Below are 24,379 nucleotides of genomic sequence, written 5' to 3' on the forward strand. Positions count from 1 at the left end.
GGAGTTTCCGCGCCTTCGCCTGGGTGGCGGGGCCGTCCCAGCGCTCCGGGAGCTGCGCCCGCCCGCGCCCCGCGCCGCCGCGGGCAATGCTGCTGCCGTCCGACGTGGCCCGGCTGGTGCTGGGTGAGTGAGCCGGGCAGGGCGGGAGGGCGAGGCGCGGAGCCTCGGCCGCGCCGGGTGGACTCTGCCGGGCATTGTCAGCCGCCTGCGACGCGGCGGGAGACGGAGGCGGCTTCGCCCTTGACCCTCGGCCGCGTCGCTTGGTCCCCCCCAGGCTGCGATTGTCGCTGCCGGGGCGTATTCCGGGCCCCGCGGTCCCCGGGCTGGCCCCTGCCGCCCTCCAGGCCGGGCTCTGTCGGGAGCGAACGCAGGTCGATCCTGAGGGGCTCGGGGGAGCCCGCCAGGCCGTGCCTGGAACTCGGGTTCTTCACCAGTCCGAGCAAACGTGATGGTCTCCGGTGCCCACCTGCAGACTGAGCTGGTGAGCGGCGTTTCAACAGTGCCGGATTACAGGAGGAATTCAAGAGTGACCCGAAATACAAGGGGAGAAGGCTGTGTTAAGATAGATTTTCTTTCCCGCCCTGTTCGTTCACCTGTGAGGCTGCACTGAGAATTCGGGCGTGATCGCAGTCTGTGGAAGGCACAGCGTAAGTGTGCTCAGGACATTGGCAGCAGTGAATTTTTAAAATGACTCAGTGGTTTGGAATATTTGTATGCTGCCAAAGGTAAAAACAAATGAATGGTAACCAGAAATATGACCCACTGTTGCGACCCGCCCAGAAAAGGGGAAGGTTACCCAGGTTCTTATTAATAAATCTTTTGGGGTGGATTGGAGTGAAAACGACACTGAATAATCGGTGTTTGAAAACATATATATGTAGGGTTTATTTTCGAACAGTTTTATTTCAAAGGTAAACAGATATGTTGCCATTTTGGGTGTTATCATCTGTATCTATCATCTGTAGCAATATGGCATAAAGGTAACCTTTAAGGAAAATGCATAAGGGAAAGGGAAAGACAGGATAAGGGAGAATAAGGGAAAGAAAGGATAAGGGTGGAAAAACGTATATCGTCGTCACCCTCGGTATCCAGCAATGAAACTTGGTAGTTGCAGCTTCCATGTCTGTTAGTTGAAGTGGTAGTCTTGTTCCTTGGAGATGGGGGAAGGAAGCCCACACACCCAGAGAAGTTACGAGTTGTTATATATTTCCAGCTCAGGTGGGAATGCCTTATACCTCCCCAGGGCGGGGAGTTTTTCCGTGGATAGTGTCGCAGGCCATGCCAGGAGCATCCAATGTCTGGGACTGCCCAGGCTAGACACGCAGAGTTCATGTGAAGGGCATGGCAAAAACGGCTCTTCCCGCCTTTTAGGACTCGACCCCTCAGCAGCAGTGGCGGGGGGATGGGCCTCTTCCCAGCCTGCAGAAGTCCCCTGGCGATCCTAGAATGTGTAAATCATTAACCGTTTCACTCTCTGACACCCACATATTTCAGTCCCACACATAAGTACCTGCTGACGCAGGTTGCCAAGATTTCCTGGCACCTTGCCAGTGTGGGATTCAGTTTTCAGTTGTCCACAATTTTTTTGAATCCAAAGCCATTAAGGCTGAATCTTTTCTTCACTGTTCTTCCAGCACAATTTATTTTTAAAAACTACCTGAAATGTTTCTTGCTACTGTCTTGAGAAACAAGGCTAGTAAGAAATGCAATGTTTTTATTATTGTGAAGTAATTGAGGATTTTTAGAAACTCCATGAATTGTAAAAGAAGATTGAAATCATTCAGTGGAGATCTCTCATTGTATTTTTCCATAACAAATTGGTTAAGTTACAAATTTCCATGTAGAATGCTTATCTTGTGTGCTTACCAGAGAGGTGCAGATCTAATACACAGTCTTGGCAACATCATGTGTACCGAGGATGATCCATCTGACTGTCTTGTCTGTTGTGTCTGGCATGGAGCATGCATCATGTCTGGAAAACCTCTGAGCAACCTAAGGTTGTAGAACAGGATATTCCTTGTAACTACTTCTGTTTTCTAATAGGGATTTCTCTTCTGTGAGGCATCTCTGAATTTGGGTGGATAAACAGGCTTCCCAGTGCAGCTCTTCTTCCATCTTTTCTTTTTTACCCTGCCTTGTCTAGACACCCCATCTAGGTGATTTAAAGGTTGATGAATACTGGTTTAAGAAACAAAACTAAAATGGTAAGCTGGGCTCATGCACAGAAAAATGCATAAGAACATTTATCTTTTCCTAATTGAGAGAGTGAATGCATTCTATGAGTTAGACATTTCTTAAGGTAAAAATATGTGCAGAATATAGTGTACCTTTTGTGCCTTTCGTTTGGTTTTGGTGACGTTAGGAATTGTGTACTCATATGTGCCTGCACATATACAGTGCGTGCACAAGCAGCTCGAGTCAGTTGCACAGGAGATCTTAATTCAGGCATTTTTAAACTTAGGAATGCTTTATTTAACAGGAAATTGGTGTATATGCAAAATGTGCCCATACACAAGCATTTGGTCATCCCTTGTGATACTGTAGTAGTAGGTTCAAGAAAGAAAACTTGCAACTTTCTTGATGAGTTTGATTGTAAGAGCGGCTGTACCAGCACAGCTCAGAGCTTCACCTAGCCTAATACCCCATCTTCCAGCCTGGCCAGATGAGGATATAATCGTGTTTTCCCCAAAATACACTTTCAGCTTCCAGCAATTTGTGGCTCAAGATTTTTCTAGGAAAATGTATTTGAAATACAAAATAAGACAGCCCTTTCCACAGGTACCATAATGTTTTCTATCTGATAGGCCAGCTCATACATTTGATTAAACTCATGGTGGTTATTCCCAAACTGTGTTTAACTTTGAAGTTTGCCTGCTTGTTGAAGACCTGAACAAGGGCTTGTGTGTCTGAAATACGACCTGTTTTTTTCAGCTATACTCAGATCTGCCGGAAGGTATTTGTCCTCATGCAGACTTACAGGCCACTTATAGGCATTCTTGAACTGAGGTGGACTATTTTGGGGGTCCATTGAAATAGATGTCCTAATGTGTATGTATCTTGCATTTTATAATTAGGCACATGTTTTACCCTTTCTTTAAAACATTGCATGTTCGGATCTGCTACGAGCAAAAAGGAAGAACCATTTTCTTCCATGGTTCTTTGTTCTCGAGTCCTTCATTCAGATTGATATGTTTCTATCTTTTAATGTTTAAGTGTTTGAGGATTAAAGCAGGGTTAAAAAGTGTGATTAAAGCAGAACATATTTGATGAGGAATGGAATTTTGGAAAAGTAAACTTTTTTAGTATACTTCCTACTAGGGTAACTACTGAGTCTTAGGGTGTGTAGAGGGTACAAGTTGCAGCTAGTACATCTATCCTAAATGAAAACTACTGTAAGTGGGGGAGGCAAACCCTTTTCTGTTATTCATTTTTGTACAATGACGATTTTTTTAATAATTCTTATACTCTGTTGCAACAGCTGCACAGGTTTTTCCTATTTTGAAACAGTGGGATGTGCGGACAATTACTGTTATATAGCAATACACTTTATTGACAAAATATTGTGGATTTCCATGTAAGTATCAGATTGGGTGGTTCAGCTCATGTGAGAGTTAGTATGTCAGCCTTCTGAGCCAAGGACTTTTATTTTTTTGTCTGTACTAAAGATCAATCAAAATTTGTTCATATTGCCTCACTTTCAGTCTTTAATAGTTTGTAAATACAGTGTAATTCCAATATATATTTTTTTGTCTTTCTGGTTTTAACTATTAAAGAAACATGTTTTAAGACATATGTTCTGTCAAAATAACTTCACTTTCCTTTTCTCATACACAAATTTTTACCTGATTATTTCAACACTGTGTGCAGCTTTGATACCTATTGAGCAGAAGTAATGAACAAAATAGCAAAATTTTCCATCTGATTTGTTGCAGGGTATTTACAACAGGAAAATCTTCAAGCTACCTGTCATCAATTTATTTTGGAAAGCTCAGATTTGAAAGAATATGCAGAGCACTGTACAGAAGATGGGTTTATTCCAGCCTGCTTGCTGGTGAGTTTGTATTTGCAAAGCAGAAAGTTATGTTGTCTTGCATCCATGGAAAAGAATATTGGAGATTTTTCAGTGTAAAAATTAATTCTCAAATGCTGCTTAAAATGTTAGGTAGTCCCCTCTGCTTTTTTGGTAGTTTGATTTTTTGGTTTAGTTTTCTTTTGATTTCGTTTGGTTTTTTTTTCATCCTGTGATATTAGCATTTACTTGGTTTCTAGTATTTAATCTTACTAAGAAACATTTAAATGTTAAATATGTAAATTGGTTTCAGCATATTATGTTTAGTCTGCATTACAGCTTTGAGGTTGATTTATGGAAGGGTGTTGTTGCAAAGGATTTATTGATTTCAGGGCTGCTCTTGTAATTTACTGGAGATTGCTTTCCTATTCTAGACATGGAAGCCAATAATGGTCCATTTCAGGTACATATTAAATATTTAGGTAGGGTACCTCAGATTTATCCAAGTCTACCAAATATTGTTGACAAAAACTGGGTTCCACTTCCTCTTTGTTCTGTATCATCTACTTTGTCCGAGGTGAAGGGTGGAACTTGGGATGTGCATAAACACAACGTGTAGCTGCATATGTAGATATGTGGATAGAGCTAGAGTGTGATTAGATAGTTTGCATTTTTAACATAAACAAAATGGGATTTTTAGTATGCTATGTAAATTACAGGTTTTAGATATTGCTATGTATCAACCTTTTAGTGTTTACATGTGCATCTTCTTCATGTTTTCTGCTTCATTCTTCTAATGTATCAATTAATTTCGTGATCTGGGAGTTTGTCCACAGTATTCAAAATCTGTGGATGTTTTTTCTGAGATCCAAGGTGCACCTTCTTGGTGCACCTATTCAAAAGAAACCATTTATTTAATTTACAAGTGTTTAGTTATCTGTACTGTGGGGGTTGGGAATTGAGAACTGAGCTATGGCCAGCAAAAATTAGAAAACCCAGATGTAAATAGATTATCTAGGTTATTAAAGCTTTTCATTATCATCATGTTCTCAGTAGAAACATTTTTCCTATTATTCAGAGAAAAGTGAGGATATGATAGTGTCTAAGAGAAAAGTCTCACTGCAGCTCAAATACTTGCAGTAAAGGACTGTGTTTGTCATACCTTGTAGGGTTCCCACTAGCGAACAAGACAGGATGGTACAGAAAGTGATAGTGGTAACCTTAAAATCTTAATTCTCCTTGTTTCACCTGAAATAACAGGACAAGTAAACATGATATGAAAGTTAATTCTATGTGGCTGTTAAAGTTTTACTTTAGACAGAGATTCTCTTCACGTTTGCATCTTAATACATATTGTGTTCCAGCATGGTGCATAGTCATTACTCTGTTACAGCTGTTCATCGTCTAATTTTTATGTTTTTATTCCATAATAACAAAGGTGAGTGGAGGTCACAGAGCTCTAACTGCTATACCAGTGTTGTGCACTGAGATTGAGCACTTTAGATTTTGTGTACATAATAGCATTTTGTTTCATTGACTGCTCTCTGCCTGGTTTGAGACAACTCAACACCAGCAGCATAAAGTACAGTTCCTTGTGTTGAGGGTTAGCATGGTGTGGAGTTCTAAAGAATTCCTCAAATATAATGTGGTACAGCCGATGAAGTGTAAGTTATCAGTAAAGATTCTAAGATCAGTATTTTCTTTCCAGTCGCTGTGTGGAAAAAACTTGACAACTATTCTTAATGAATATGTAGCCATGAAAACAAAAGGTAAGCCTTCAGAATGAGGTGTTCTTTTATTTTTCTTATTTATCTGTTGTGAACTCCTTGAGGAAGGGGTATATGGCCCCTATTTAAGCTACAAGTTGAAGGTTACCATATTACACAGACAACAGCCACTTAGATCTGCATCTGGTGAACAAAAGTAATTGATTATCTTAGTTTGCGTATGCCAGCATATATTTTCACTTCAAATTTGAACAGAACTTCTAATGTAATAAAGCAGAGATACAAAAATTTGTGCAAAATGTATGGGTTTATGCTTGTGAAATTATACTGTTTATTGTTTATAAATAGGAGGGGGAGGTGCTGGGCTCTCTCTGGTGACCAATGATAAAACATGAGGAAATGGAATGAAGCTGCATCAGGGGAAGTTCAGATTGGACATTAGGAAAAGGTTCTTCACTGAGAGGGTGGTCAGTCACTGGAACAGGCTGCCCAGGGAAGTGGTCGTGGCACTGAGCCTGTCAAAGTTCAAGGAGTGTCTGGAAAATGCTTTTAGTCACATGTTTTAGTTTTAAGTAGTCCTGCGAGGAGCAGGGAATTGGACTCAATGATCCTTATGGACCCCATCCAACCTGAAATATTCTATGATTTTACAAAATAATCAGGAGTCCTATGCTTGGAAATGTTTCTTGTGTTGTTTTTAAAACTAATTAAAATAATTTCAGAATTACTTAATATCTTGTATGAAAATTGGAGACAGAGCTAGAGCATTTGCTGTTTTTAAAAGCAGTTATCCAGCTTCTGAATGTTGCCAAGTCTTACAGGTTTTTGATACGTGTTGTGCGATCAGATTTTAGTGGTGTTTGGTTCTTAGACTTGCAGTTTAGAATGTCATAAGCATTCCTTTCACACTAGGTTTGATAGAAATGGTAGTTAAAACACAAACATACTTCCATCAAAATACTTCGTACTTGGCACCTTGAAAAACTTAATAAATTGAACTGCTTGCTTACATCTTTTCATTTATACTTTTAATGTTCTGTGCTTCAAAAAGACCAAATATTTTTACCTGTTTGGGTAACATAATAAAATAACCATTACTTTTAAAGGCCTGTCTGCCAGGCTACAATTTTCAAGGACACAAAAGTGACTTGGGAATTTGAATGCCATTTCCAGAAACTAGTTGGGTTAGGTTAGCATGTGTTTGCTGAGTAGTCAACACCATGTACAAATTCCATTGAGAATTATAATCATTAATGTATTTGCCTCAGTTTCATCTAGGCTTCTAAAACTAAGAATTGTATCTATATCACTCAAAGTTCTTAAATTAGGAGTTAGGGCTCTCTAATGAATAGAATATTAAGAAAATTACTAGACACGTAAAGTTAGATGATGTCTGAAACACTCCCTAATAATTATTTTGCCTGCGATTTTACTTTTTTTCTCAACAGTTGTCAGTTTTAGGCATCTTAATTTTATTTTTTTTTTGGTGGTTCATTTTAGAAACAACAAATGAAGTTCCTGCAATGATGTCATCTCTGTGGAAAAAATTAGACTATACACTTTCTCAGATCAGGTAATATAGTTTTGAAATCAGGAAAGTAAAATTTCACTCTGGGAGCAAGTCCCTACGTTGGGGACTTGCTCAACTCCCCTTATTGTATGAGAATGGTTTGGCTCTCTGTTGCTTCTGAGAGATGGTGAAAAAGATGGGTATGTGAGAGTAGACATTTCAAGATTTTAAGGCGGGGCTAGGAGATAAGGAGGGCATTAGTGTGAGCATGTGGCCTTCCTGTAGTAAAACAGTATACTGTGGTTCGTTTAGAATCTGATACCTTTGTGGTTACTTCATCAAAAATATGACAGTAAGCTTCATTTGAAGGATCTGTTACCATTGTCTGAAAGAATAAAAATAGTAATCACTTGATGGAAGCTTTCTGAAGGAGTGTGTGGTTGGGACCGGACTGACATTAACCATGTGATAGATACTGTCACACTGTGTGAGTCTGTTGTGCTCCATTAATTATGTCACTTGATTTGTTTTTTAGGAGTATGCAGAGTTCAGATTTTAGATTTTCTGCTAATCAAAGGAGTAAGTAACTGACTCAATTCCATGGGATCAAGAGGTTTTATGTTAAAATTATATGACAAAAAATGGGGAACTGCTGCAGCAATCAGTAATGCATCCTTACTCTTGAAATCTTGTAAAATCTCTTATGCAGTGTTTTTTTCAGTGTATCTGTTGTATTCAGTGTAGTCTGTGGGTTACTGTAATGATCAAGAAAGGAAAATAAGAAAAGCTGAGCTTTTTGCAAGAGGCTTAAATTCTCTATGTAGCATTTTCTTTGCTGAAAACTTTTTAAAAATTTACATAGTTAAAAGATTTAAAAACTGCTGTTGCAGTCCTGAAGCTGTTCACTTAATTTGTGGTTCACAGAGGAACTGAAAATACAACCAGTTCAGTTATGATGCTGTTTGATTTCTTTAGAAGGGGAATATAAAGACATATTACAGTGTTGAAGCACTTTTTATGCACACAAACATATATCTAATCAAAATATGAAAATATACTTTTTCTGTCTTTCATTACAGAAGCGTGAACTCTAAACAAGGAAAAGTTATTTTACTTAAAAATAAATTTTTCTCTATGTAGTATTTCTACTGAGTAACCTGTATAGGAAAAGAGAATGTGAGATATATAGAGCGATTGTTCTTGGATCTGCGATTCACTGCACTGACTGGTGTTCTGTTGTTTGAATTTATCAGATTTAGTCTGTTAAATAAATGCAGATTTACACTGATTTAGCTATTTCAGTTAAGGTCAATTATATGAATGACACATTATGTAATAAAATCTCATTTTGGTGTGATTTATTCCTGTAAATATTTAAGCAGGGGTACAAGCATGGTTACAGTGTCAGTGTGAGTTGACTGTACTTCTTGAATTATTTTGTCTTGGACCTGTAACACATAAGACATAGTTGCTTACTATTTGAGTTTCATTATTTAGTTGTTAAAGGACAGAAGCATTTCTATGAAGCACCCTTAATTAGGTCTTGGAATATCAGCAACCCTTTTAAATTCCTTTATCATATTTTCATCTTGTCTTTATTTCCAGTACGTACAAGAAGTGGAATTGTAGAAATGAAAAGACAGAGAATGCTTCAACAGTCTGCTCCTGCAGGCTCAGGATTGTTGTCAGTAGCCCATCAGTCAGGGCCACAGAATTCCTCTTCTGTTGTGTCTCCTCAAGTAATTCACAGGCCAGCAGTAAATCAAAGTGTGCTGCCACAGACGAGACCGAATATGCTGTTTGTGAGCCAGTCACAAACTCAAGAAAAGATCAACAGTAAGTTGCACACTTTTTTCAATGAAAACTATGGCTATAGATGGAAGTCTTCTAAAACCAGGGCTAATCATCTTCCACCAAAAAGTTTCAGAAAATTTGTGCTTTGTTCCCTTAGCTCTCCAGACTGGTTCAGGAGATTAAACTAAAAGGAGTGCCCAAAAGAGAAATGGTGCTTACATACTTGCTTGCTAATGTGAGTTCAGAGATCAGAAGTGCATCAGTGTGCGATTACTCCGTCCTGTGTTCTCACCCTTACCCAAAACACTTGTTTTGGCAGATAGAGATGTTCCACATCAAGTGGATATTTATTTCAGGATATGTTTAAAAGGAATGGTCTTCATTTTCATGGTAGTACCAAATTATTATGTATGAATTCCGAGGAATTGATTGAAACATAATAAATAATGCTATTTTTCCCTTTATAAAGCAGGAGGTTTCATACACATTCAAGTTCCAACATCACAAGAACGGAAGCTTCATTCAAACTTGCTTTCTCCAGGAAGGCGAAAAAGGTAAACATGAGTGTGGTTTTGGTTTGGTTTGGCTTGTTTTTAAAGATCGTTTAGAAATTATGCAATGTTCTGACCTCTAGTGTAAATTTTCTGACATGGTAGGGTGTTACACATTTAGGAGCCACTGAGGGTGGCCAGGGTGTGATGTTCCACAAAGGAAAGGAAATTCATTAGAGTGATAGGAGGCTACTTGTATAGAGTCAATCTTGACATTATTCCAATATTAGACATAGGCAAATAATCTTGGCGCTGAGACTTAGTATTCCTTCCAAAATATCCTTTTCAATTATAAAAATTCTTAGTATTGAAAAAAATGTGCATTTAATATTGCAAAACTATTGGCTTCAGTAAATTTTGTCAGCAAAAAAAATTCATATTTGCTCTAGAAGTGGTGTGGAAAACTGTTCTTATACTAGTTTTGCATTTTTAATTCTCTGATTCCAATATGCTTTCTTTTTAATGAGTTGACTGGTCTCTTTGTGCTCCATTTATTGTCTTTGACTAAATCCCAGTCGATGGTTTTTCTTACTGTTTTTCCAGACCCTTACGAGTTCATACCCTTTCCAAGTCTTTTCTATTCCTGCATGACTTTTTTTGTATGTAATTGATTTTAATGCTACTGCTGATTGATGTTTTCAGAAGAGCCGACACTGTGATCTCATATAAAAACATTATATTTCCTATTCATCATCTAAATTCTTTCTCAGCCTAACATTTGTTTTCTTCTTTGAGAACAGCTGCTCCTTGAGAGGTCTTTGTTTTCAGTGGTAATGCCCAAATCTTTTTTTTTTGAGTGCCAGTTAATTAGGACCTGTACCACCACTTAAGGTAACATGTAGTGGAAAGGGGGGGAAATACTGAATAGTGGGCACAGAATTCAATTTGCCATTGTGCTGTTTACCCACAGTCTGTATATTTGTTTGTAACTTCTGTGAAGTCGGACACCATAGATGAATATGATATAATGAAACAGGTATCAGCTTTTATTGTATTTTCAATATGTAGTTAATTTTCTGTTGATTAAAATCTGTTGTTTGCTAAGAAGGAATAGAAACGCTTCATTCACTGACCATTGGGTCTATTGTTTGCAGTGTTCTCATAAAATACATCATAAATTTTCTGCAATGTTTCAGTGAATCTCAGAAGAGGAAAAGTATTGGAACATCTGGACCTCTTTCAGCAGCTAGAGGTTCTCAAGACTCTGACGAAGCAGTAACAGAAAAAGAAAGTGAGCCTCTTGAAGAATTAATTGATGGTAACTTTCCAGTGAGTATATCGTTATGGGAAGTATTTACATTTAAAAAACAAATTCAAACTGAAGAGAACTTGTCTCTTATATGTTCATGTTGAGTATTATAGAAATTACCTTTAGAAGATACATGAATTGGTTTGTATTTGGAACTAGCTCTTCTGTGTATTAATCTCATAAGGTTGTCGTTGCTGTGTAGTATTTTGTTTTTCTTGATTTATTTGCTTTGCTAAGGTAGCTGTAGGCTGTTGGAATACAGTAATTCTTTAGAGAATGGAAACCAGAAGGCACAACAAGACTTGCTGTACTTTAGGACAAGCCTTGATATGTTTTAGGAGACTAGAAATACAGGAATGTTTTGCAATGATTTTCATAGCAACGTCATGTCACAGATTGGCTGTCTCTCTGTTACGAAAGTCTTCTCTGTTTGAATTGATTTTTTAAATGTTTTTTACCAGTAAGTTGGAAATTCATCCTCCTTTTCTAGTGATGATAAAAATAGAAACCTGACTGCTTTAAAACTCTTTTCCAGCAACTGGTTATTGAAAATGCCAGAGAAAAAATTTTGAGCAACAAATCTCTTCAGGAGAAGCTCGCTGAAAACATTAACAAAATCCTGGGCAGGTAAGAAAAGGAACCTGTGAACTTCATATGTATTCTTATTTGATTAATTTGTGAGTTCTGAACTAATGACTAATGTATTGCAGTGATGGCAGTGTTGCACAGGCCCCTAAACAGGCAGACAGTGGTCCCACAGAACAGGAGACTTCAATTGATGAAATCCTTGGACTTCAGGTGGGTGTAGGTTGCCCTGTTCACATTTTTTTTAAGACCACGCACGTGAGGATGATCAGTTATGGGAACTATGCTGAACCTCTGTCTGATATCTTGTTATTTGTCTCTGCTTGCCAACACACCTAAGCCTACCCGATGGCTCCGCAGCTGTCCTTGCATAGACGTGAGCTCTTACCTTGTATGGTGCTGGGCAGGTTCGAGGAGCTGAGCTGACAGGACACTAGCGTTCTGCAGGAACTGATTTTGTGCTGGTTTAGCGCTCTGAATTCATTCCCAGTGCCCATACAAGGCAGCATAAGCATGCAGCAGGGTCAAAAGCCAAGGGAATGGGATTGCTTCTGGCAGTAATTTGCTGTTAACATTGCACTCAGACTGGATTTAAGTACACTGTCCCACAGTCATCAGCTGCCTGCTTGTCATTGAATCTTTGGTGCCAGTAATTGGCTACCAGCTTCTGACTGGGGATCTAATCAATAGCCTTATAGAAGAAAAAGGAATTTAAAATATCTTGTCGCCTCCAGAGATGTTTGATCTGATCTGATTTTCTGATTTGCTCTAAGATAAGCTTGGATCTAGTATAGCAAGAGAAATTGGTTTTGGAGCCTAAATAATGATCAAATTTAGTGTCTTCTCACTCTGGAAGGAAATATACGTTCTCCTTCTACAGCCTAAACATAGTTATAGTGTTCTGCCTTCGTCCTCCTGCAAGCCTCAAGCTGGTAATCACAGAATTAAAAAGGACTCTTAATGATTGAAATTACAATCTTCACAGCCCTCATGAGCAGGACAGGAGAGTGGAGGCAGTTGCCCATTTATGAAGTAGAGGTGTCTGGTTTTCAGAAGCTATTCTTCTGTTGCCTGATGACTTTAGGTCAATTGTCAAAATACAGAGCTGAAAAGCTGTATTCCATTTTTCTGAGCAGAACTAAATCAAAACAGCTTCTTGGTTTAGTTAGAGTAGCTCAGACAAAATAAGCATATCACAAGGGACATCCACCCTTACAACCACCATATCAAAGATTGTAGAGTGCTTAGGGGATCTTCAGGAAGTCAGGAGAAACCTTGTATTTGGATGCTTGAGTATGTACTGAGTCCCCCACTCATTCCTGGGCTGCTACTAAACAAGTCAGCTTGAAACAGGAATCTTAGAGCACTGTCCCATGTAGCTGTGCTTTCCAATTGCCCTCCACAGAAAAGTAGTTGAAAGTTATATTATAGAACATGTAATGGGTAAACAAAATTAAACATCCTTTTGCTTATTGGTGGCTTCTGGATACATTCAAACCCAAGAAATTAGGGTTAATTTGGGGATTTTTTTTTTTTTTACCAGTGGTTGGCTCATACAAGCTCACAGGATCCATAGCATTTGCATAAGCTTCCAGTATAGCCTGAGATTTTGTCCTTCTTGTTGGTCAATGCTGGTTGTTATGTGGAGAATACTCCAATATGCATGTACAGAGTGTAGTGTATGACAAGAGACATTTGGGTTTTGGGGAACCTTGTTTCAGTCACTGATATATTTTAACAGACGTGACGTTTGTGGCAGAAATGTTCCCAGCATTAGTCTTTTTGTTTCTGCGCTGAGTAGAAGTAATAGAACTAAAAACAATCTGAAATAAAACCTATTCTTGTCTGTTTTTCTTTTTAAGTTGTGGAAGTAATTGTCTAATAGTTCTATATATCTTGTCTTTTCTCAGGGTGAAATTCATATGTCAGAAGAGGCTATACAGGACATTCTAGAACAGACAGAATCAGATCCAGCTTTTCAGGCTCTCTTTGACTGGTTTGATTATGGTAGGGTACATCACGCTCAATTGTAGTGTTAACTGTGAAGCATCATGAATGATGAGTTTTCCCAAGTATTGCTTGACGAAACGAAGTAATTCAGCAGGCCTTTTTTGCAAGAGAAATAGACTGTATGGCATTGGTGTCCCTCAATTCACAATTAGATTCTTAGATGTATTTATACGTGGCTATAAAGTTCAGCATTTTCCTGGGGCTGAAATTCTGGGTTTGTGTGATTGTTGCCAACAATGACTGTTTTATTGCTGTTATTTTAGACTCTGCTGGTCTAAAGAATGATAGTTTATATTTGTGCTGTTGTAAAATTTTTCTGTTTGTCTGATCAGGGATATTCTCACATTAACTGTAAGGAGATTTTTATGCTATAATTCATTTAAAATGTAATAATCACACTTGTGTGTAAAATGACATATTTAACTGTTCTTCCTGCTTTATTTTGAAAATAGGAAAGAGCAAGGTAAACAAGAACTTACCTGCTGGTATTTCTGGTCGGAGTGGAGTAGAAAATGAAATCTTGGTGGGTGAGGATAGCCTGGAAACATTTGGAAGTTCTTTAGGAACAGAAGAAAGTAGCAGATGTAGGTTTTTTATTTTTTCTTTGAGATTTCTTCTAGTGTGTTCACTTTTCATTATGAAAATATTTTCAGACAATTTGTACATTTCAAACGATTCCTTTTTTTCACTGGTAATATCCAATCTGACGTTTACATTGCATGAACATACAGATACACCTACAGACATGTTCATTGCATGAACATACATATACACATAACAGACACCCGATGTCTTAGAAAGTTTCAGTCTCCCATCAGTGTACTTAAAAGTTGTACTTGGTAAGCTCCTAAATGCAACCATACTACTGGCAAATCTGTTTTCTCATTCAGAACAGAGATACTTTGCAGTATTCATTATGGAACACTTAAAGATAATATTTTACATCTTACCATATTAATCTTTTATCTCTATTCTGTATTGTATCTGTTAATTTATACACAAAAACAGTCCTACTTTGGACAACAGGTATGTTTAGTCTGTCTACACCATTCTTGACAGTAGTGCATCAGCAGCAGATACTTAGTGAAAGTATATGAGAAATAGAGCCAAGAGATCTTTGTCGTGAAATGATTTTTGTGCTTTTGGAAATCTGATTTAGTGACCAGAGCTGTTTGCATGTTATGTGTGCAATTTTAATTATTAATGTACAAACTGATTTTCCAGATTATCAAGTGTATGTAACTGTATAGATTTTCCTCTCAACTTGAAAGTAAGGATGAGTAGCGTTATTCCCACTTAGTTTCATGTGAAACAGTTTTCCATTGAACTGGTAAGTTGTTTCCAAAATGCTGTAAAAGGCTCATCTGTTCTAATATGAAACTAGTTTATTCTCTGTTTTACAGGTGATAATTCTAGAGAATCACTGTCCTGTAAAGATTTTCAGTTAGGAGAAGCAACGTGTGCCTTGAAGACCAGCATTAATGATGATGATATGGCTAAGAAAAATGCAACCAATGAACAGCTGCATGGAAATTGTAGACCAAGGAAGCAGACTGAAGTACTTACAACTATTACCCCTGAACATATTGGAGATCTTGAAATTGCTTTTGACTCTGTGCCTGGTTTGACTGAACCTGACAAGAGACAGAGTTCTGACAGCAAATGTAATGAACACTGTGCAGATACTTATGTTACAAAAGAGTCCTCTACATTAGTGTCTGAAAGTGAGAGCGCTATGGAAATTGAAAAAGGCCCACCAAGTCATAGTTCTCAAAGTAGTCCTAGTTTAGAATATGTTCGTTCTGGTAGTCCACAGATTTCTTTGATTTCATTGACAGAGGATACTACAGCCAATGAAAACAAAACTCATTCTCCAAGTAAATGTCAGTTATCACCAGATACATCACTGTCTGAAAAAACACTTTCTGATGGGAGCCTTGGCCACAGTGTACAGCTGAGAAAAAACAATTCATCCATTTCTAGCCCATCAGCAGATACAGAAAAAGAACAGATTGTAACAAATGATACAGCTGCCTTACCTGGTGTTGTACAGGAGAACTCTGGTCACCACTCTGGCCATCAGGAACAGAGCACCCAGCCAAACTGTGCTGCAGGATCTCCAGGGGAAATTTCGGATCTTGACAAAGCGGAGTTGCAGCTGGAAGTTGTTGATACATCTAACAAAACTTATTCAAATGATCAGCATACACTTGATAAGCCTTGTAAGAAGGATTTTAACCTCCCTTCAGGACCGTCAAACTCAGAGGGTACACAAGGGGAAATGCAAGAACCTTCCTCTTCTACAAAAGTAGATGCCGATAATTTATATTTCTCTCCTGGTGATAAAGCATGTTCAGAAATTTCTGTAGTATCCACTGAAAATAATCTTACTACCTCTGAAATATGCCCCTCTCCTCTCCCAGAAACTGCATCCTCAACAGATGAGTCAGGTACTGAGGCCAAAAGTATAAGCAGTGTATCTTCTAGTAGTCAACCAATGGATGTTGATCCTTCTAATATAATGTCCCTCAAAATCATCATCAGCGATGATCCGTTTATTTCATCAGACACGGAGATAAATAATGCTGTTTCCAGCATCACAGGAGAAAATCTGCCTACTATAATACTGTCATCTCCAGCCAAATCCCCAACCAAAACTGCAGGCCTGTCCAAATGTCTGACTTCAGAAGACACAGAAAAAAATGTAGATTCAGCTGCCTTGGCAGAGCAGAATCTTCTTGTGCTTAGACCTAAAGATCCTGTGGTCACCTCAGTTAACACTCAGAATGAAGACTGCACTGGCTTTTCAGTTGCGGGTTCAACTCATCTTTCCAACGAAGGGGGCCTTATACAGCTGATGCCAGCAACAAGCACAGCTTTTGGGAATTCAAGCAACCTTTATATAGCCACCTGTATGACTGATCCAGCAACCTTGGGCACAGCTGTAACACCATCAAATGTAGTTGTATTGCCTGGCGGTTCCATGCCACTTGCTTCCCAAGCTCCAGCTGTACAACAGTTACAGACTCCTCCTAGATCGAGTAATACGTTTCCAGCAAACCAGACTGTCTCCCCAAACTTCCCACAAGGTAATCTCATTATTAGAATATTAGGGAAAATGTGGTGTTTATATGGTGCTTTCCTTTTGGCTAAATAAAACAGGTTTTTGTTTTAATAAGATTCCTGTTATAAATGGAGTGCTACATGTTATAACCATCCATACTGAGATTAGATAACTGGGTAGATGTAGCTAGCCCTTCCCAAATTACTTCCTTGGTTTTGTTTCATTTTTCAAAATCCTTGTCTGCATTAGAAGTACATTTAGGTAAATATGACAGTATAAAATTATTTCTTTCCATGATATAAAATCTCCTGATACAAGCATTTTTATTAATACAGCAGTAAAAATTTCCAAGTGCTTTTTAGAATGTTATACCCAACTATAAATCACCTGTAATCAACACATTTAGATTTCTTTCCAAAGCTAAAAACTTGCTGCAGTTACCCTTGAATTTCAGTGTGTAGTCATTTTGTTGTGATCAGAGGCCAGTGCAACAGTATGTGCAAGATCTTAAGAGTGCCAGCTTTTTCTGTCAATAAGATTTCTTTATGCAATTATTATCTTAATTGTTTTTTCAGATAGAGAGAAACAGTTTTCTTCACTTTTGAAAATTTTCTTCCACTTTTCAATGAATGTGGTATGATAGTTTCCCTATGTTATAATTCACGTCTGCCTGGCAGCCAAATGAGCTCTTTGATGTCACTTTTACTAGTTTTTATACATTACTTTAAATCAAAGTTTAAGCCTTAAGATAGGTTTATCGTACTTTAAGCTTAATTTTGAACTATTTCTTGAAAAGGAGAACAGACTTTAACTAAACTAAAAATAACACTGGTAGTTGTCCTGTTTTCTAGTAGTGCTATATAGCAAGGACAGGGAAGTTTTTGTAAAAAGCTGCACCTTTTCTTGCCACAGGTTTAGCCATGCATAATTTTAATGAGTCCTGTCTTGAAGCTTTTCTTTTCACTGAAGTACTCTTAGTTTCTGTACGATTTTAACACTTTTATATTTTTTTAGGTTCTGCCATTATAATTGCTTCTCCGGTGCAACCAGTTTTGCAAGGAATGGTGGGAATGATACCACTCTCAGTAGTAGGACAGAATGGAAATACATTCTCAGCACCTGCCTGCCAGGTAGCACATCGCAAATAAAGATTTTCAAAATTAAAGCAGAAGTGATAAGAAGTCTTTTGGTGAATTGTAACAGACTATTTTGATCCTTTCAAGGTTCTGCATATGCCTGTGGCTAATCCGGTGTGCAATGGAAGTGTCCCAAAACTTCCCATCCCTCCCAAATCACAGAAGATTCCTGGACCAAGAAACAAGACTAATACAGGTACCCACCTTGCATTCTTGAGAAGGGCAGAAGAAAAGTGGGAGGGTTCTAAAGATGTGTCAGTTCTAAGTAATAAAGTTTTATAAATACCACTGCTTCTCTGCCAGGCAACTGCTGGGATGGCTTTGAGAGAGGCCTGTACCTGCAGTTAGTGACTGTATTTTGCCCGGTTTACAAAGAACTTCCAGCGCATAACATAATTCCAGATCTGGAATCAAGCTTATTTCCAAATTCTAATGCTTCAAGGCTATCATGCAGTTTTAAAAGTTTACTTTTCTTTGTATGTCTGGTAATTTTTCATCTTGTTAGTTTTAAGTCCATTTTACTGCTGCCATTGAAACCAAGCTACATGGTAGCAAAGGAGATATTAGATGAGTTGGCAGTGCTAAAAATTTATTAAGGAAAATATTTAATAGAAGTGTTGCATATTTGTACAAAAAGATGCACTCTGCTGTTTTCACTATGCCATTTTAAGTATATGCTTCTGTATATTTGTTTTATTGAGACCTTGCTTCTTTAAATAGTTAATTGTAACAAGACTGGTGCTACATTCAATTCTCAGCACTGGGAAGGAGTAAGTAAAAATAACTGAAAATAGAAAAATTGAGTTATAAGGGCAACTTGTGCTTTAGCCTGTCTACCTTTTTAAAAACCAACAGGCTTATGCATAAAAATGAAAACAGAATGAAATTTCAAAATTAAGAAAAAAGCAAGGATTGTATAGTTAGTTTGCATTCCTTTTTGCCAATGGATAAATGAGAGTTCTCTGTGTTATTTCCTTTCTACTTGGAAATCCCCACTGTGCATTTCTAAGTCCAGTCGTGCCAGGCCTATGTATTATCTAGGTGTAGACAGCAAGCTTCTTTTCTGTACTTAGTTGGTGACCTTTGGTAATCTACTAATCTGTAAACTTTAAAGTTACAAAAAAATTGCAGAGTTTTGTTGCTGGGTTTTCTTTACTGGTTGGTTCTCTGTCAGGTGAAATGGCATTGTACTAACTGTGAAATTATTTACTTGGAATACTGTAGTTCATTCATACTTCATCTGTTGTTGCAGGAAAACTGGTTCCAAGTGTAGCTGAGCCTTTGAACCATACTAATTCTCGAACACAAAGGTCAGTAGTGTTAGGTATTGAAACTTGCTTTCTTTTTCCTGCCATGAATTTCTTCGTTCAGTATCGGTGGAAAAGAGAGCAGCTTTTGTTAACAGTGGCAGAAGCAGTACCCCCTTTCCTCCTGCCTATCTGCAGGAATATTGATACAGATGTCTGCTTGTACTGGTGCAGCCTGTGCTAGGATTTTCTTGTTCCTGTTCCTATGTTAATTTTGTATGGCTTTGTGTTTATTTTCTCCTGTCTCAGTTGTTGAATACAAATTGTTTGGGTGGAGTCTAAGCTAGGGGAAATTGCTGGTTACATTTACTGGGAGACTTAAATGACTAAAATTTCTGTTTTTTCTTTTCAGATGAGTGGTAACCCATGGTTTTGTAGTGTAGTCTCATTGCCTTTACCGTTTTCTAACCCAAAACCAGTAGTTTATTAGATTGGGTTCTGCATCTGTGTTTCAGTTTTGTGGATTAGAACAGTGCTTAGTCATTTAAAAAGTGAAAACTCAAAGATGGCAAGGACAACAGCACGCTAACTTTATATTGATAAACCTAACAATTGCTGATTGGGGTAGGTACTAGTTTACTGTTGGGCAAGGGAGAGAAGAAAGCAAGGCTTCAGTAGTGACTTCTTATCGTTAATGGACTTCAGAAACCAAAGGATGTTGGAATGAGCAAAAGAGTGTAGGAGGAGATAAGAAGTTCAGTTTAAATATTAGAGGTGGAATGTTCTTTTATTGTAAAAATAAGACATACCAAAAAAATCTACCTATTCAGAACTCAGTTAAAATGTTGGAAAAGTGGAGGAAAACAGGGACAGTAAAGTCAACTTATTAAAAAACCCCAGTCATATACCAAGGTATACAGCACATATGCATGCAAAAAGCAGTTATTTTTAAAAAGCCACAGAAGCAAGATTTTGGATACTATCACTTTGATAATTCAAGTTTCCATTAACTTTAATTGATTTCTCGACATATGTTTTGCAAAATGTTCCCTGCAAGGAGATATAGTTTCCCATTTCTAGTCTCCACGCTCTGTTTCATCTCAAATTTCATGGAACTAAAACAAACTGCTACCATCCATACCTTCTTTACTATCCCAAAGGCACCAAAGATAGCATCCCAAAATTAATTTGACTTTTCCTCTTAGGAGTCATAAAGGCTTATCTGCATGGGGAGAGTCTCACTAGCATAGATGAATGATGCAGAAGCTTCTTGTGAAAATGCAGCATAAGCCAGGCAGAGGGCACAGACACAGCAGTGGTATGAGCTGACAGAGCAGAAACATTTTTCTTTTTTGACATTGCTACTGCAGTGGTGGCTTTTTCACTTGAATGTGGTTGGTTGTCAGGTGGAGACCAAGCCCCAGGGAGTTTGTATATTGTTGTCCAGATGCCCATTGGAAGTTTTGTCCTGCTCTGTATCCTGTCACCCACAGCAAATACATAGGGGAGAGTTCAAGGCATGCACATGGTGACATTGCCCAGAATATTCTGGCAGCCTCTTAGTAATTTCAGCTCCAAGGACTTCCAGAGCCTTAACTAATATTCTGGGATGGACTGTACTGTCATGAATGCACCCAGTTTCTTTTTGTAGCCAAGTTAACTACCATAATCTACAAATACCTCAAGGTAAAAAAGTTCTCAGGTGAAGTTACATGCTTAGTTACATGCAGTGTCCAGACCTACTTGTTGTATTTTGAACCTGATCAATACTAGTTTTACTCAATGCCCCTAGTTTTTTGACTGGAAGAGGCAGCAAATAGTTTCCTATTTGAGGGCTATTTTCACAGAACTTGGTTGCATTTTGCCTCAGTCCTCTCTCTTTCCAGACTGAAGAGTCCCAGTCTACCTAACTGTTCCTTGTACAGACTCCATTTCATACCTTTTTGTCAAGAAAGCCTTCTCTGAGCTTTCTGCCAGTTGTCATCCCTTTCTCTTGGTCTTTGCCTGTTGATAAAATACTTATATTTAGAATGGAGAGAGCTTTAAACATGTGTTTTGAGGGGTGGGTGGAGATTTCCAGCCAGCTCAAACGAACTTGCCTAGTAAGAATAAGTGTGTTGATGAAGTGTTTTCATCTCATTTTCAGGACTGGAAACTGGGACAAGCTTACCAGTGCAGAACTAGGAAGGAAAGTGGAGGAGAACTTACCTGTTGCACCAGTAGAGAGCACAAGCTCAAATTCAAGACAAAGTGAGAGTCACAGGAGAGTGCTTTGCTTTGATAACCTCCTACCCACTCCAGGAGGAAACACCCAAATTCAGACTACTAAGAGTTCATCCCAAAAAGAAAGAAACGAAAATACTTTATTTGCTGTTGACTCCGCATCCTCCTCTGCTAAGGCACAGGTGCCAAAGAGAGAGAAGGATAAAACGTTGCCCAGAATTCTGTGTAAGCCAGAAGCTGGTAGCAACAGAAGCACATCTGCAAAGGAGCTGCAGCCCGAGCGGAAGGTGGCAACTGCAGCACTGTCACTGGATCCCTTCCACAAAACTACAGCAAATAAAGAAAACGAATTACGAAGGGATACTGATGAAAAGCTGAAGAACCAGGACACTGCCAAACTCTCAAATGGTCAACAGAGTGTTGGCTTATGGAATGAGAAGACAGTTGCTTCGGTGCAAGAGCTGAACAAAAAGCAGGGATCACTGTCCAATGGGACTGGAAATAGCAAATCTTCAGGGCCTGTTTCTTTGTCCTCAAAGGAGCCAAAGCGAGAACCAGCTAAAGTTTCCAACCAAGGCATTTGCCTGTCAAGTCCATTCAGTAAACAGTGTGTGGAAATGTTACAAGACATTCAGTGGCAAAGCCCAACTGGTAAAACAGTTGAAAATGGAGAGTTGCCAGTGCCCCGTACGCCGTCTGGAGTCGGGGACAGGCACACGGATGATACCACAGACAGTGTACGGACACCGACCTGCCGGCGCTTCAACGAGGACAGCACAACCCCCAGAATCATGGTACCCCCTGCCACGCCAGACCTGCCTGCCTGCAGTCCTGCCAGCGAAACAGGGAGTGAGAACAGTGTCAGTATGGCAGCTCACACGCTCATGATCCTGTCGCGGGCAGCCATCGCGAGGACTAGCACTGCCACCCCCCTGAAGGACAACACTCACCAGTTCAGGTCTTTAAGGAGCACAGTAAAGAAAAGGAAACTAGAGGACCTGAATGAGGGTGAGAGAAATTCTCGTTCTGCAAATAGGAAAGACCTTCAGAGCTCTCCAACACCATCAAAAAAGAAGAAAATAAAGGCAAGTGCAAGCATTTACCTTTTTTAATTTAAAATCTAAATATATATTAGATATCTATCTGTATATTATTTGTAATGGAATGGTTCAGAGATGCTAGTGGAAATCCCTGACAACCTATTTTTATTTGTCAGTTTTTCTAACTTTGCTTCTCTGAACTAAGTTTTCTTAAAACTTAATCTGCAGATGCACACAGGTAATTCCTGCTGACTCTCTAAATACATACCTGTGGAAATTACATTATTTCTCCTAAAACACAAATGAATTTCTAAATTCTAACTTCAAACTACATTCTAGGGAATGTAAGGAATTAGGCCAAACTCAAAATAGGCCTTACTAGAATTCAGGCTGTTTTTACATCCTCATTAATCACCATGAGTAGGAATTCCTATTTTGTGTATTCCCAGTCTCTGTAGTGTGGAGCACTGTGCCCTTGACTTGAGGATTTAAAGGGAAACTTGCTAAAGTGTAAGACACAAAAAGGTGATGTATGTAAATAACCAAAAAGGAGTGTTACTTTGTAATTCCCCATGCTTAGTTCCAGCATATTCCTGAAATACTGTGTCTGGAAAAGGCTCTGTTTCTCACAGTGTGTCTGTGCCTAGCTCCGAGGGGCTGTGCCAGGCTCAGCTGGGGTGGGCTTCTGCTGAAGCTGAGCTCAGCTATTCCTGTCCCCTGACTGTGCCATTGGTACCCAGTGCATGTCAGTGCACACGTCAGTGCAGGAGCACTGCGGTGTCTGAGCTCGGGGTAAGATTTGTGCAGGCATGTCTGTGAGGGAGATGGAAGGATGAGGAAGAAAGGAATGCTTACAGGCTCATCAGTGCCCTCGGGTCCTTAGTATTTAACACACCTCTTACTCTCTTCTACAGAAAAAGAAGCTACCAAATTCTTTTCCAGCAGGAATGGATGTGGACAAGTTCTTGTTGTCTTTGCATTATGACGAATGAACAAAAAGAAGTTGAACTGGGACTGTCTGAAGCTCAGTGGAACGATGATGAGGTTTTGCATGAGAATCGAAGTTAACTCTAAAGGGCAAGTTGCACTTTGAGTGCACTGAAGTTTCACTTTATAGCAAAGTTGTGCTGTTTCTGAAGCAGGTTGCTAAGTGTAAATATCATTGAGTTGGTATATGTTTATTTTTGAAAAAGCACTTGCATAATTATAGAGCCATTTAATTTGCAAAATTGTAAATTTGTGTAAATGAAGTGTAAGAAAGGTTGCACATTTCACGTTACACCACGTTGTCTGTGTTCTGCTGCTTTCTCTACTTGCCCCATGAACCGGTCAGCCAGTCTGTGAAAAGGTGGTGAATTTGAAGGTAGTGTTTTATCATTCACCATTCTAAGACAAGGGCAGCTACCTTGGCCACTTCCCATTGTCTTGTTGAATCCAAAAGGGACTTAAATCTTCAGATCTAACTGGCTTGTACTAACACTCTCTTCTCTCACAACTGTCAAACCCATGTCGTAAGGCTTTGAATGAGTTAACAAAAACACCGGTATCTAAACATACAGCAAATAAAACCTCAAAAAGCATTTCTCATCTGATGAAGCTTTTCCCAGCCAGTCCTTCAGACAAGAACTTTAATTTGGATAGGCCTCATCTGTTTACAGTATTTGCTGCATAGGATGTAATTTGAATGCAAAAGCTGTTTACAAACCATGTATTTTTGTGTGGGGTTATACCCCAGTATGAATACTTAAACTGGAGCGACAGCAGACATGACTGACAGTGTGTTCTGTTGCAAAAGTCAATTCTTTCACCTGTCTTTTGTACTGCTGAGAAGTTTGTTACTATCTATCTCTTACATTTTTAGCCAGACATGAAAAAATTTGCGTCTGATTTTTCTGTTTAACATAGAGGTTATCATTGCTATTATACAAACTCTCTTCAAGTGGGGTGCAGGAGAAGCTCAGCCTGCATTTTACTAATAACTAGCATGGGTTGCTCCGAAATGGCAGAATTTTCTCTATTGGTCTTTCTTCCTGTGTTCTCAAATTCTTGAGGTCTTAAAAAATGCAAGTTTTGTTTTAAGAGTTCTGTACAGCAACAGGGCAATGTTTCAGATAGAATACAAGGATTCCTAAGGAACCAATATTATGCAGTAGATGTTTATATTAAACCCATCCAATAACTAAATACTGCATAGCATTTACAGCTTGAATAAATATTTTTGTTTTAATAAAAAT

At 38.8% G+C, this 24,379-nt stretch overlaps 1 protein-coding gene across 2 annotated transcripts; it reads left to right on the forward strand.

The window, feature by feature from the left end:
• The first annotated feature begins 3 nt into the window (after window positions 1–3).
• On the forward strand, window positions 4–24,379 carry LOC113983538 (protein NPAT). Of its 2 annotated transcripts, none has more exons than XM_027712728.2 (18): window positions 4–123; window positions 3,933–4,051; window positions 5,718–5,778; window positions 7,237–7,309; window positions 7,782–7,825; window positions 8,852–9,082; window positions 9,510–9,594; window positions 10,728–10,860; window positions 11,376–11,467; window positions 11,551–11,638; window positions 13,336–13,432; window positions 13,888–14,019; window positions 14,839–16,524; window positions 17,514–17,629; window positions 17,723–17,831; window positions 18,888–18,945; window positions 21,029–22,190; window positions 23,060–24,379. In XM_027712728.2, exons 1-18 carry the CDS (start codon window positions 87–89, stop codon window positions 23,135–23,137), a joined length of 4,401 nt encoding a protein of 1,466 aa, XP_027568529.1. In that variant the 5' UTR covers window positions 4–86; the 3' UTR covers window positions 23,138–24,379. The 2 variants fall into 2 exon arrangements, with proteins under 2 accessions (XP_027568529.1, XP_027568530.1); XM_027712729.2 differs by having other exon boundaries at window positions 9,513–9,594.

This window comes from Pipra filicauda, unplaced genomic scaffold, assembly GCF_003945595.2.
Source record: "Pipra filicauda isolate LSUMZ 115617 unplaced genomic scaffold, ASM394559v2 scaffold30_size5312502_pilon, whole genome shotgun sequence".
Taxonomy (NCBI): domain Eukaryota; kingdom Metazoa; phylum Chordata; class Aves; order Passeriformes; family Pipridae; genus Pipra; species Pipra filicauda.

Excerpts from the sequence above, each read along its gene's own strand:
- LOC113983538 (XM_027712728.2), top strand. The coding sequence starts at position 87 with ATGCTGCTGCCGTCCGACGTGGCCCGGCTGGTGCTGG. Across the intron at positions 11,468-11,550 it reads ATTAACAAAATCCTGGGCAG|TGATGGCAGTGTTGCACAGG; the intron begins GTAAGAAAAGGA and ends AATGTATTGCAG. Across the intron at positions 17,630-17,722 it reads TCTCAGCACCTGCCTGCCAG|GTTCTGCATATGCCTGTGGC; the intron begins GTAGCACATCGC and ends GATCCTTTCAAG.